The sequence below is a fragment of the Apteryx rowi genome, unplaced genomic scaffold (assembly GCF_003343035.1).
Source record: "Apteryx rowi isolate R43461 unplaced genomic scaffold, aptRow1 scaffold_131, whole genome shotgun sequence".
Classification (NCBI taxonomy): domain Eukaryota; kingdom Metazoa; phylum Chordata; class Aves; order Apterygiformes; family Apterygidae; genus Apteryx; species Apteryx rowi.
Genome location: NW_020447542.1, coordinates 1158106 through 1173272, shown reverse-complemented (window position 1 = coordinate 1173272; position 15167 = coordinate 1158106). Strand labels below are relative to the sequence as shown.

General features: G+C 37.9%; 1 protein-coding gene across 1 annotated transcript in view; it reads left to right on the top strand.

Annotated features, from left to right (window-relative positions):
• Positions 1-11887, top strand: part of RGS7BP (regulator of G protein signaling 7 binding protein) — a 47685-nt gene extending 35798 nt beyond the window's left edge. Inside the window, exons 4-6 of the mRNA XM_026056439.1 lie at positions 6742-6889; positions 8277-8347; positions 10933-11887. Of these exons, the coding sequence (XP_025912224.1) occupies positions 6742-6889; positions 8277-8347; positions 10933-11024 (311 nt within the window). The 3' untranslated portion in view covers positions 11025-11887. The remainder of the gene's footprint in view (positions 1-6741; positions 6890-8276; positions 8348-10932) is intronic.
• Positions 11888-15167: the final 3280 nt, after the last annotated feature.

Genomic DNA, 15167 nt, shown 5'->3' with positions numbered 1-15167 from the left:
GTAAACTGAGGTAAGTGCTCTCTAATAAATTTATTTCTAAGATACATACACCACAAAACCCCAGTGTTGAAAATACATTATAACTGCAAAACTGAACATTTGGAACATTTGCAAATGACAGAATGAAATGTGCCTAAGTAGGGTTACCTTTTGTAACCTTTTTGTATGTACTAAGTCTTTGGTTACCTGATCATATACTTCCTCACTCTCCTTTCCACCATCCCAAGAGTCCTGTCAGACTGAGACACATGCTTGGGTAGTCATCTGTGTTTTATTCTAATTAATTGTTCAGTGTTATCTGATGCATTTATTGCACACAGTTCTGTTCTAAAGGTAGAATCCTTCTGTTCCTCAGACTTTTCTCAGTAATTCCTTCACTGATGAGTGTCTTCAGAACTGTCTTGGGTAGTGAGATAGTAACAGTTTTTCCCATTGCAAAGAAGGAACAAGGAGATTAAGCTAAAGAGTGCTAATTTAGGATCTGAGATTGCAGCATACTTAGAGTAATCTCTCGGTAGTTTCAGTTGCAGCTGTGAGTGCAGAGTCTTCAAGCTGAGCAACCAGAAAATGAGAAACATATTGTCAGCAATTATTATAAGAAGCTGTGTTTAGACAACTTGGCTAGAATCACATGAAAACTCTAGGGCAGAGGAAGGTATAGAGTCCAATTTTCAGGGCAGCACTTGAGCCTGTTAACTGTGAGGAACTCTCTTGTGCCTTCCTGCAGTCCCTAACATATAGCTTTAAAGGTCTTGCTGTCCCTTTTGTCATAACAGGGTGACTGTAGCAAATACCTATTGGCGGTATGGCAAATGGTAGCTCTTCTTCCAGCTCTTCCAGGAAATCTTCTGAAACGTCTCACTGTGTTTGTTCACCAGTAGCATACTTCACCTAGCTTTCTTCTGTATCACTGTCACGCTCTAGCAGAACTTCTCTGGATAGCATCCCTTCTCTCAGACTTCGTCAAGGAACAGATCAGTTCACTTGCCTGGAACCTGGAGCTTCTCTCCTGGGCCTAGTTTTGCTTTATTTGTCTCCCTCAATTGTTTGAATTTGAATTAGCTTGAATAGCTTTATGCCTTAGGGATCAGCATCACACACAGGTCTTCCACCTGGTAATACTTTTTTTTTTTAATTTGACTTACAGTTTCATGGAAAGCAAGATATTCTGGACAAGCTTTGGTATCTCTCTGAAGTGTTTACAAAATTCAGCTCTAATTCCTTTAAATGTTCTATGTCTACTTTATTGATCTTGCTTGTACATGTTCCCAACACTGACTAGTCTTTTGATCAAATAAACAAACCCTGGCTTAGCTAGCAAGCTGCTAGAGGAAGCAGTTGGCATAACTTCTCTCTACAGAAGCTGCTGACTGTGATGATCCTTTTTCCAAATTAATACTGAAGCTGTTTAGATCCCACACTGAGAAAACCCAGAATTACCTCAAAGTTCTTAAGTACATTTCAGCATACATCAGTGTATTCTGTCACAAATATTTCTAACTCAAAGATTTTCACTGATAATATAAAGGACTTCAACGCATTTGAATGTGTAAAAACAGCAGAAAAAAGAGCTTTGCTGATTCCACAATAATATCTTCCCTTCATTATAAAAAAACTGTAGAATATTATTATAATCACTGGATCATTATTAGCATTATTAGCATGTTACTGCGGAAGTGCATGTTACTGAAGTTTAGTGACTATACATGTTTACAGAGAAACCATTACTTTCTTATGATCATCTACAGATGTAATTGGCTTGTTTGGTTACGTAAGAATGTATAATAGAAATATAAAAAAAAATCCCAAACTGCAAATTGTTAGCATGTTATTAGCTAGCTGTGCAGTGTTTGTGCAAGGTAGTCATTTTTCTTTCTAGTTTTGGGAGCGAGCACATAAAACAGACCAAAGGTAAGAGAGGACAGAAATTTTGAAGGTTAAAATGAAGTAGAGGTATTTTCCAGAATTCAAAACATGCTGTGAAAATAATTAAAGCTACCATGTCATGGAAGTACAAGGCTTGAAACTGGTAACTATTTATACTGAGTTTGGACAAAGCAAGTCACTATGCATTTATACTCATAACAATATGTTATTCTTATGGTCCAGAATCAGGTGAACCCACTATGCTAGTTTGTAACTTACTGACAAAGAAGTGTACAACCATGGAAAGGTAATTTTTGCTGACAGTTACTCACACGTAGCTCTGGTAATTTTAATAGAATTTGGGTGAATATCCAYGGGCAAAATGAGTCCAGGATACATTAAGTTTCAGGAATGTTACACTTCCTTATATGAAATGCTCTCAAATTCTGATTTGTTTCCTGTGTTTTTTCCTAAATGAGGTGTTTATACATGAATAATTTCTCAGAATGAAATGCAAAATACTTTAATGCTTGTAACCTACACTTTGTTAATTCTTCCCAAAAGTCTATTTGGAAGCCCTAATGAAAGGCTGAATTAGCTAAAATAACAGTTCTGTCACTGTTATTGAGATGCATGGGCCCCTCTGACTTTATTAAACATAGCTGAGGACAGAAGGATACCACGCTAGAATACCAGAGTGGCAGGTACCTGAAGAAATGCTATAAATACTTAGATAAGAAATGAAAGAATTGAGTCTAATGGAAAAATTATGTGTATGCATTATAGAAAGAATAAATTATGCTTTTGTGATGTAAATTCAGACTGATCTCGTTCCTGCATTGTTGGTTCATGAGAATAATACTAAATCACAGGCAAGCGTGTATCATGTGCAGTAGAAAGCTTTACATATTGAAGTTCATAGTATAACTGTTGTTTTTCCATTATGCGTTTTGTGATAACAACATACATTTTCTTAAAATATGACCTAAAAGCCTTCAATAGATTATGTTACAGATTAGAAAAAGAAACCTTGAATTCAGTGAAGGGATTTTTGTTTTATTTTGCTTTGTTTAAATTACATCTTATTTAGCGTTTTGAAAAACAAGGAAAGGATTGTTCAACTGATGTGCTGCAATCTCAGCATTCTGTTTTAAAGACTGGCAGATATTTGTAAACAAGACGGATAAGGTATGAGAGAGAAGAGAAGCACATACGTGTAGAGAAACAAGCACTTAAAATCTAGGGAATCACCCATTCTCATGTGGACACTAGGAAGAGACCAACATGAATACACCAAAAACAGGCATGGAAGGAGGAAAACACAGTATCCACTACAGCCTTATAGTTCCCATTACTTTTCCCTTGATAATAGTATTTCCACAGAGACAATCTCTGTGTTCTGCCGATCCCAAGTATAACTCAAAAATGAAGTTCCTCAGATTGAGATAACCATATTTGCAGCAACACATTTCTTCCTTCCTACAAGATCCTCTCCTATTTCCCATTGTATGTTCTCTTTTTCATTCATTTTATGTGTGTTCTAGAGCTTTGTATTTATTTTTAATTGCTAGGTTAGAAATCTGATACAAATGTTGCCTTCTTTTGAGACATGGGTTCCCTCAGCTTGATTAAGTTCTGTTATTCCCCTCAAAGATCTTTCCAGTTAATCTGGAGTGAAATCTAACTAGCTGTAAGGGACCTATAATAGATTTTTTTTTCATTATGTAAGTTTCTCTGGGAAGCAGGTGATGACGAAGAGTAGGAGCACAGTGTAGTATGGCAGAAGCAAACACCACAGAGGTCACCACAGAAGCAACAAGGAGCACAACAGGTGAGTATGTCCCATAGCACCATGGTCATAGGTGATGTAGCCTTACTGAACTGATCATTTTTTACCCTCTTATTTATCCTCATTTGAGTTGGATCTTCAGCATCATTTAATTCAAGAGCCTTTCACTCCAAAAGCAAATCTCTACTTCTTAAAATAAAAGGACACGATGAATTAGAGGCTAGAAGACACAGAGTACATCAAGTGTGTGTTATATTAAAATTTCACCAGCAGTAAAAAGAGCCACTGCCTAGCCAACTGGCAAGAACAGCAACTGCATGTGGACACCTCTGCCAGCAGTGTGCGTGACCAAACTCCTGCTGAAATCAGTAAAAGTCTTTCCACTGACTAAATTGAAAGTAAAATTTATGGCTCACATCTCTATATTAAGAAAGTTTGTTGTACAAAAGATATCCTTTCCCCCACTAGGATGAGAAGATTAAAGAACTTTTATTTCCCTATAGTGTGTGCCATATAGTAGGAAATGTTAAGCCTGAGTCATAGACATTATTCAAGTGAAGCCTTTATTATTAGCTGACTCTTAACTGTTTTCAAGTGATTGAGCAGATGCTCTGAAATTCAAGGAAGGCTTCATGAACTGTTCACAATACAACAAAATTACTGGCAAAGAGCTCTTTCTGGTTGAAAGGAAATCTGTGCCACTCGTACTGCTAAACCTGCAAGAGCTTGCCTTTGTGCTAACAAAAAGAACAATGCAGTCTCTGTACTTCTGTTCTCAAGTTGGGAAAAACAATCATTATTGTTTCTGTTGAAACACCCTTCACATCTACAGACACACCGAGGGATGCATACGTAGCCAGGCTTGTTCTTGATGGCATGTCACCAAAGGTCAGGTCAGTTGCAATACAACACTTCAAAATAACAGCAGAATTAACTAACACCCAGTGCTAGCAACAACACCTTGTATTCTGCGACATCAGTGACAAATTAGATAGTTTTCCAAGGGCAACCCTCTTTCACAAAAAAGCTGTAAGTCAGATATTGCTAACAGTATATTGTGTTATGGGCTTCTTGTACTGGAAGAAGTAATGAATAATGAAGCTTACACAAATGAACAATTAAAACTGTATATTAAGATCTACCTTAAAATAACAGCATAAGCTGCAGTTGCCACCAGAAATAATTTGAAAGTTATACCTAAAAGGTGACAGATACACAATAAAAAATACAGTCTGGGAAGTAGGCTTAGGCTGCTGTTCCACAAGCAACTGAGTCAACATATGAGCTTGTTGCCACCAAAAAAGTCTTGATCTCTTTCTCTGTATTTCCACCCCCCTCTTGCCTTCACTTCTTCCTCCCTTCCACTGCTTCTGGCTATATCATCACCCTCGTCCTCTGTCACTTGCTCTGGAGCATGCTTGGTTCTTTACTGACCCGATTTAATGCACTGAAACAACAGAAAACTTTTCACTTTTTATTTTTCTGTTTGTGGAGGTAATCTTCTACCACGTGATGGGTTCACCTGGCTCACAGAGGGATCTGGCAAAGCCAAAGTTAGCAGTAGGTGCCAGAATAAGCAGCAGAGAAAGGATGAAGGACACCATTTTTAGATGATAAACTGTTATGTCAGGTCATCTCTTGGAATCATACAGTTAGATGACTTTTGGGGAGGATGTATAATGCAGGGAAAAGGGTACTGCACTGACTTTAAAGGATAATGAAAACATTAGGCAAAGAGCTCTTATAGTATAAGTAATGTCTAGTTGTACATTCAGACAAGGAGTAGCTGAGAATTTTTCAACAAAGAAATACTTTATCAAAATATAACAGTTCGAAGAACCTGCTGAAACAGTTTCTTCAGATACAGGAATTTCTAGTTTAAAGAAAAACAAGAGGAATAGCCTGATAGCTCGGATACTAATTTGTGATGTGGGAGAGTAGTATAGCATGGTCTTAGTCTCTAATGCGCCAGAAAGATGGGATAACCACTAGACTCTGGTCCTTCCTGTTCTTTTCAAACCTTACAGGAAGTGCTCAGGTTTGTCCTGATGTGAAAATTTCTGAAATAGCAAAAACTGCAAAATGAAAAAATACCTCCTACTCAACTCCTCAGTACCACTGGTTTAAACACTATTTTCTCTATTTTTACAAGGCTTTATGTATTTCTTTGTGAGATTGTTTGAGCTATTTCATTAGACAACAAAGAGTGGAAAAACTAACCTCTCAGTAAGCGATCCACTTTGAAATTTCTCATTTAAATGATGTACACAAAAAGAATCAGTCCGGTCCAATACTTAGTGTCCAAGAATGGCAACAGGCTGTCCATGGGAAGTTTGCAAGGATACTAACTAATCTCACCGATACTTAACTCTCTTGCGTTCTGCACTATCATGGGCCACACCCTACATCCCGTTCTCTCCCTGACAAAAAGCCCTGACAGATCTGGCGTGAAGTCCCCAAACAGTTCCAATATTGCCTTTATTTTCCTATAGTAAGTATGAATTAGGCAAGTGTAAGTATGCAAATTCGGAATATGCAACATACTGGGCTGTGAATGGTGGCAGCTATGTATTGCTATCAATCTCACCAAGAACAAAACTGCACATTATTGTCTTTTATTTTCCCATAGTATTAGAGTGAGTAATATTGAAAGACATGGATTACAATGTTGCCTATTATCAAAGCTTTTGATATCGTTTTCAGAATATATACTCCAGTTCCCTATTTATTTTGTTCTCTTCTGTCCTGTGGTTCTTATTTTCTGTGTCACATGTGAGCCATTGGAGTTTAAGTGAAACTCCTCATAATATTTACTGAACAAAATCCTAAGCTCTGCACATGCCTGTGTGGGCTTCTTCTTAGTCTTGTTTGGCAGAAGTAACATGGACCATACAGCAGCACTCTGATGAGCAGGTTGCTCTGGTCCACTCTCTTTCTGAACAGTTCTTATTTGGAGTTTGCATTCACAACTCTCTCTCTTCATTTATGCTGTGCAAGATTAAGCCCAAAACATCAATGATATAATCTGAGTACACCTTTTAATTAATAAGTAATAGGGATATATGTTTTGTTTCAATATTTTAAAGGAAAAGAGCCTTGTGCACCACCCAAGATTCTAGACACTAAAGTGGAGGAGAGTTCCGAAATACCTATTTTAGAAGACACATCATCATCTCCAACAGATATTCAACAGCATTTATGGCAGGTTTCCACAGATATTGAGAACACTGACAGGTATCTGTAGCATTTTATTCCTAAATAAAACAAATTTCTGTCTAGAGTTTATTTAGTCTTTTCCAATTAGGCAGCCAGTGTTGTTACTGTAGGTATTTGCAAATTATAGCCTGTTTAACATTTTTGTTGCATTTAACATACCTGAAAGCAATACCTGTAAGAGGGGCAAAGAGAAGTGACATTCTTACTTTGGTTAATTACCAGAGGGAACTACTGTCAAAAACAAAGGGCAGAAAATTATGGTGCTAAAAGAGAGAGAGTTTTTGTCTCATCTTAACAGGCTTCTGGTTTTGTACCTGAAATATGCTGCCTGCAGTTTTGCATTCACAAACCAAAGGCACAGAAGCTAGTTCATATCATTTGTTTCTGCCCATAGTTGCACATGCGGAAGGCTCAAGAGCAGAGGGGAAAATCATCCAAAAGTATATCAAAGTGGACTTTCATTCTCTTGACCGTCCAGGCGAAAGACAAAACTGAGACCCTTTGGTAGGGAATAATCCTGATGGCCAACCTGTGTTTACTTCTATAGGATAAAGTTCTGTTCTACTGAGAGTGTAACTCAGAGAATAGAACTGAGCAATAAGACAGTCATGCTGCTTCATTTCTAAGAACCATATCATATGTAGATCAATGAGGCAGGACTGCATTATCTTTAAATCCTGAAAGCCTTAAGACATCACAAGCCCGCCCACAAAATTGCTGGTCTTCCACCTATCTGTAAAACAGGAACCTTTTTACAGCTTCTGTCCTCTTTCAAAACATATCCATATGTAACCTGCTTTGTGAGATGGTATTTTGTTATTGTATTTTCCATCTTCTGCCTTTTAAAATTTTAGCAAATTCCACGTCAAAGTCCTCCTAAGAGGGGCCAGAATGACATCCCTGTTATCTAAAATTTTCTCTTAATCCATAGGGAGCTTAAGTGACATGAATTAACTACATGTATAATAATTTCTTACTTTTTAAAACACCACATTCATGGTACAAGCTACAAAATGCTGATAATGAGATATTATATTAGCCATAGTACTGGCCAGTGCTAGCTGTAAGGCACATCAAATATTTTGCCACTAAGATCACATTGTGCCCACCAACTCATTTAACATGGAATACTTGAGATCCAGAAAAGATAACAAATTTGGACCAGAAAGCTACCAGTTACAATCAGGCTGGCTTAAAATTCTTCCCTTGTTAAATTTACTGCCCTTTATTTTGGTATGCATCCCCTGATACATTTGAACCAAATGCTTGCCCAATAGATTTTTATATTATTTAGTTTTGGGTTTTATTCTATTAGTTCAGGATATAAAATGATACTGTGAACCATTCCCTATTGTGAGTCTTCAACTGCTGTTCTATTGTATTTCTTTTAAATTTGTTTCTGCAGAGATATGAGAGAAATGAAAAACCTTTTAAGCAAACTCAGGGAGACTATGCCTTTACCACTGAAAAATCAAGGTAGGTTTTATATTTTCTTCATGTAAGGTAAATTAAGATCATTAAAGATTTTGACTTCCATTAGATATGGAAAATCTAGTTTTTTCTGTAGAACTTACAGAAAGAAAAATCCAGGTGAAATCCTTTCCCTACTGATTCAGTGGTGCCAGAATTTAGTATGTGAACTGTGTCCTCCTGAGTTTCACTTGAGAACACTATATTTCAAAGTACTGAATTTTGAATGTTTATAGATATGGTATCTACAGATAAAATAATAGACTTCTCCTGGGGAGATAAGGCAGCAGCACAACTAATTCCCTATCTGAGGCGGCATTTTTTTTCAAATGTAATGAAGGTGTAAATTGCACAGACTATGATAGGGGTCATGCTGAATGATGGAGTTTACCCCTGCAAGGGTTGTAGCATCTGTATTATGACTCAAGGATAACAAGACACTGACCCTACGCAGAGATACCTGCCTTGAGGCTGGTAACAGCTTGCTTTTCCCAGTAGCCAGCTATGAGGCACCCTATACAAATGCACAGGGGGCTATTCATCCTAAAGAATTTATTTAGGAATGGGCCTTCCTTGTGGCTCAGCAGTCTCATATATTCCACATCTACAGGCACTTTCTTTCTTCATGTGAACAACATAAAAAAGATAATCATTTTCCTTTTTTATTTCTTCWTGATGATGCGTATTCCTTAAGTGCTGCATACTCTTTGCACACTGGCAGCTGACGAAGTATGCCTAATGTGTCCTGGATCTTGTCCTGAGGAACTAAGCAGTCTAACATTCATCATAATATGGTAAAAGATGAATACARAATGGGTGAATTCATTATAGAAGTAAGAGTTTATGGCAGGGACAGACTGAATGGAAATTATTTGGAAGGAGAAAAGGAATCATGCTTAAGATAGATACATGATGCAGATGTGCCATTGTAAAAGAATGGGAAAATGCCAAGAAGTCTATGCCTAGCCTAGAAAAAAGGAGCATGGTGGAAATAAGGACGGAAAAGACAAATGTGGGTGGGTATAAAACATACAGAAACTGGAATTCAGAACAGAGAGCAAGGCATACAGACCGCTTCCCTGCAGGTGTCCGTACAGTCCTTCAACAATGGCCTGAAAATCACCGATCATCTGTGCAGCAGGCTGGGAGACGTGTCAGCCAGACAGTTTAACGCTCTGTGATCCGCTCCAGGCTCAGAGAATCACAAATGGCATTTCTGCTGCTCCCGCAGAGTCCAACTGTGATCACAGTTTACAGCTGACCTCAGAGAACTGATGCTTCAGGAATGGACAGTCATACTTATTATTGACACAGCAGTTAAAACTACAAAATATTCCAAGACCTTTAATTAATTAAAGCTAGAGCAAAGTATAAGAAAACAGAACAAACAAACAAACAACAACATTATAGGTAATTAATATGGTCTGGACTTTAATTGTACATATGTATGAATTACAAGCATAGTTTATAAGAATGATTATGAGATGACTGAATGCTGTTGAATGAGTTGATCTTTACAAGACCTGATCCTTCTTTCAATTAAATTAGCAAGTGTTTTGCCATTGACTTCAGTGAGAACCACAAAGGACTTATGGTTGCAAGCCCAAACAAACTTCACATAATGTTACTGACTACTCACAGATCTGCTTGAATAAATGTTTTTTAGGATTCTCTTTCATAATTTAAGTTACTATGCTAAGAAGTTTAGTTGATGTGGTTTGTGAACTTAAGGGTCACATTATTAAATGTTGTCTTACCTAAGTTTTTATACTTAAGTATTTGTATTACAATAGGGTCTAGAGCCTCCAATCAAAACTAGGTCCCCAGTGTATCAAGAATAGGAACATAATGAGGTATAGTTCTTAGCCTGAAACCCTGCTTGAAGTTGGCTCAAATTCAAAGTAAATTCTAAAGAATTTTTGAGACAGTTTGCTGACAGGGGACAAATTAACATAATTATAGGCACTAATATATATGTTCTGTAAGAATTTAAAAGGAGTTAATATACAAGGTAGAAAGCTAACCAGAAGCAGGGATAGCAGATTGTGCTAACTTTCCAAGGCAAGTACTTTTAGTCCTCATGTGCCAAGATGTTCTGATCTTGAAGTTTTAAATTGAAATTCTCACTGACGTGTACAAATGGCACTCAGTAATTTTTTTTTTTATCTTTAAAGTAAGCCAGAATTTAAGCTTAGGTTGTCAAACTTGTATGTCTGCAATTAAGATCTCAAAACTATTGTGCTTTGGGTTTTAGTTGTTGCCTAACATTATTCATTAAGTAGGAATATTTTGACTTAGGTCTCCCAGCACTGGAGGTACAATTTCATTAAGGTTTTGTCATTGAATGGGTATTCCTCATGCCAAAATTTCTATTGCATTTTCATGGAGTCCTGATAATTGGCATTTTAAGACCCTTATTCTAATATAGAAAATTCAGTTTATTATTTGCTATGTGCCTAAAACAACGGAGTCTACTACTTGATCTTGTAGGTGCTGTGAGGACACACAAAGATACAAACTTGTGTGTGTGTGTGTGTGTGTGTGTGTGTGTTTATGCAATTGAATTAAAATGTGTGTTTTTTTCATCACAGACGATAGCAGCCTCCTAAACTTGACTCCTTACCCATTAGTAAGAAGACGGAAGCGAAGATTCTTTGGACTGTGTTGTCTTGTCTCCAGTTAGAAGATTAAGTACAGAAATGACAAGAATCATAGCTTTGATTAAACCGCTATCATTTGAGCACTGCAAAGATGCACATTACTACTCTTGATTATAAAGTATATTTTCTACACTAGCCTGTTCCTTTTTCTCTTCCACTCCATCCCCCTTTTCAAAATAAAGAGTTTTAACAATTTAAAGTTACAGTGTTCAAGAACCAGTTGTGGAACAAATCTAGCATAACTAAGAATGTTTCTAAAACTTTTTAAAGTATTTTTTGCATGCTTAAATGACTCAGAGAAAGACACATGAATTATGGTTAATAGATCATTTTTAAGTTTTTATTGTTTGAACTACAGCTAAAAGTTTGTGCATAGTACAGTACTCTTATTAGTATTACATTAAAATACTTGATCATATTCAAACAGTCTTTAAGCATAGAAAGCTATTTAATAGCAAAAGTAATGAAGTTCTAAAACATTTAGACAATATTGTAACAGAATTTGCACAAAATCTACAATTGCTTTTTGTGCTCTCATTCATATTTAGTCTTCCACTCTATCTCAATCTAAAAGCTTCATAGAAAAATATCTTAATTTATGATACACAAACAATATATAAAAATATTTAGATCTTGTAAATACAGAGAAATCATAATAGCTATATACTGTACAATGCATAGAAATAATAAATTTCCTTTTAAGCCAATGGTATCTCTCCAACCTTTTGGAAAAAAAATAAGTACTTTATTAAAAGCAGGTGTAGTAAAATAAACAGTTACCCTACAATGTACAACACACCACTAACCCATTTTGTTTCCAATAGAATTTAAAGCATGTTGTCTGCGTATCACTAACTATTAACTCTTATAGGGCATGCCAGAATTAGCTCAGATTGTAAGATATTAAACATTTTACATTGTTAATAAAGTTTTTTATTTAAATAAAGTGTTGCCTTGTTTCTAGTTATATTGCCAGAATATGTCTTTTTTCTAATCTTATCATCAGAATAGTATACAAAGTTTTGGTAATTTTTTCCATTTCAAGAGGTATTTTTACAAAGACAGACAAAAAATTACAGTGAACTTATAAATGCTAGAATGACAGCTAGTAGCAGTGATAGATACGAATATGTCAGACTCATTGTACTGATGTTTCAGGGTGACAGGCAAGTCGTCAGAACTAAACTTGCGCTGGACAGCAACACTATGGAACATGGACATTATGCAACACCATGAAACCCATACCAATCCGTAGCTACCATGCAGAGTAGGTCACCTTACCCCTTGCAGTCAGTAATAGTATGAGCCCTTCTGCCACTCCACCATGACCCAGCATGTTAACAGGAACCAAATTCTTATTTTTTTTTGCATAAGAATCACAGAGTCACAGAATGGTTGAGGTTGGAAGGGACCTCTGGAGATCATTTAGTCCAACCCCCCTGCTCAGGCAGGGTCCCTAGAGCACATTGCACAGGATCGCATCCAGGCGGGTTTTGAATATCTCCAGAGATGGAGGATAAGGGTTTAGCGGTGGTTAACATGGAATTGTTTCCTTGTCATAGAAAACACCCATACAGCTATAACTTCCCTGTATTTTTTGCAGGATATTAATACACAGTTATCAAGGACATTTATTCACTGAACTGTACCTAGCACCTATTAAATTTGATTTTACTGATTTTTTTTACCGCATATTTTTCCTGGAATACTATTTGCTAAAAAAGGAAGAAAATACCCACATTGTGGAAATATTAGTGCAGTGTCTGCAGCAAGGCCCAAAAATTGAGTTCTAATTTAACCCTAAAAGGGAAAGGCAGGAATTTGTCTTTCTGAACAGTGATCAAGTACTGTGGAAATGGCTCGTAAAACCCACTGAGTGAACAAGACCTTGCAAACTTACTCTGCAGTCCTCTGTCCAACAAACTAGGCACCAAAGCCCTGTCCCAAAGCCAGCCTTAAATAAAGCAAAGCCCTGAGCAAGATCTGTAAGAGGCAGGGCCCATCTCCATTCTTCCTTTCTGTCTAACTGACCTTTGGCATTGATCCCTGACCACCTATGCCACCCTCCTAAACACTGAGGACTCTCTCTGTGCCTTCTCCTACCTGGACCTCTCTAACACAGGACTCCCCACCCCCTTCACCTCTTTATGCAACACTTCACCTCTCTCATCCCATATCCACTGCCTCCCAAGCTACCTGTCTGCCTACCTACCTATTTAACTGGAGGAGCAGATCTCAGTTCTAAGCTGTGTCCCCAGGCAGTGAGAGGTCAGTGACAGGCATCGGTGCAATGTGCAGGCTCTGCATCTCAACACTTACTGCTGATAAACCTAAGCGTATTACACTGTGTTATACTGTGTTGGCAGTCTTCACAGCCCGGCTGATGTGTGGTATGCAGTGAGCAATCTGTGCAACCAGCCCCTTACCCCGAATGCACCCATTCACAATCACCTAACAGGAAGAGAGGATGGCACTTCTATGCCCTCAGAAACATATGCTCTGGTCTGTCATTCAGACTACTTGTGCCAAAGGCAAGCAGCCCTGCATCATCCTCCTCTTCACAGGCCCAAAAGAGAATTCAGCTACCACGAGGAAATACCAAGGTGTGCAGACTTCCAAGATCTGTTTTTCTCTGTCGGGCCCTGTTGGCTACAGGGAATTGGGACATCCTCTAGGGGCAGAACATACACACTCACAAAAAGCTGTAAGAAAAAGCTCTGACCTAATCAGCAACAAAGCATATTGATGAAGTTGACACCTTACACCATCCAGTATGTTGAACAGGTATTTGATACATGAATCCTTGCCCAGTATGAGTTGTTCTGGCTTGCATGTGACGTTCTGAACCACATATATATATGTGTGTGTGAGTGTGTGTGTGCGTGTGTGTGTGTGTGTGTGTGTCTTCCAACATCCAGCTTGCTCCAGTGAGCAACAGGACCTTTATTGTACAAGCCTGTCAGCATCAGCATTACTTAGCCCAGTATATGTCCCTACAGTGGCTGACAATTTTCCTGCTCATTGTTACAAATATTTTTATTATTTATTAGGCACAGGCTTTTGTGTAAATCCATACAATACAGCATTTATATTCACTATTCATACTGGAAGCACAGTTTAAACGATTGAAATACATTCTGAATTCCCTTTTACAAGAATATCTAGTGCAACGACAAACACACAAACAGCAAAATCTACTATAATGAACTGTATCATAAACGCGTAAGTATATGCCACAGCAAAGTCTTTGTGATCCCGATTTCAGTATGCATGAATGCCTTCTGTTCAGTGCATATAGAATGGTATAAGTAATTTGCCAACGTACTATTGAGACCTTACTCCCAAAACAAGATTCTCTTCTCTGTCCATTAAAAAAATCCAAGCACGTAAATAAGAACCACGCTCAAGCACGCTTTGTTTCCAACAGCTCTGTTACCTATTTGAACACTGATGTGAGTTACCACAGCAACCTCTTTTGTCCTTCACCAATGGTACAGCCTACAGACATCATTTACATCCTAAGCGGTGAAATGAAATTCTGGAGTTCTTACTTCACAAGGAAAATGCCCTAAAAACAACGTTCATACATTGTATAGCACATAAAAAACATTTGTCCTACATATCATGTCTGCAAGATTCTTAGAAAAGAAGCTGAAAAATGTGATACGGCAACCATTTTAATTCTTGTTTTTGTTTTGTCATAGAATAACAAAAAGGTTGACTTATTAATATCTTTTGACATCTGAGTTCAGAAAAGATCCAAACAAATGCTATCCGACCACATAAAACCAGCCACAAAGATGAGAAGGCAACTGTGTCACACAGCAAGTCAGGTTAGCTTAGGTCTGCACCATACGTGAGTATGAGAGTATGAGAGCCCAGGTGCCATGAGGGACTAAGGTGCTGTGTACCTGTGGCAAGTGAAGTCGCCAGCTGAAAGAGCCATGTTTTTGGCTCGCCAGCCCATAAGAATGCGCTTCTCTCCCGAGTGGAAGGTGCACAGGTGCCAAGCAGCTACCCAGACAGGCAGGAGGGACCTCTGGTCTAACTGGCCAGCCTTCCACCTAGGAGACACGTTTCTTTCCTCTCCCAAGGTAGGCCAAGCAGTACTGTGCACGCTTTGGCTATGGTGTTTCAAGGGACAATCAGCGTGAGGAAAGCTGTGT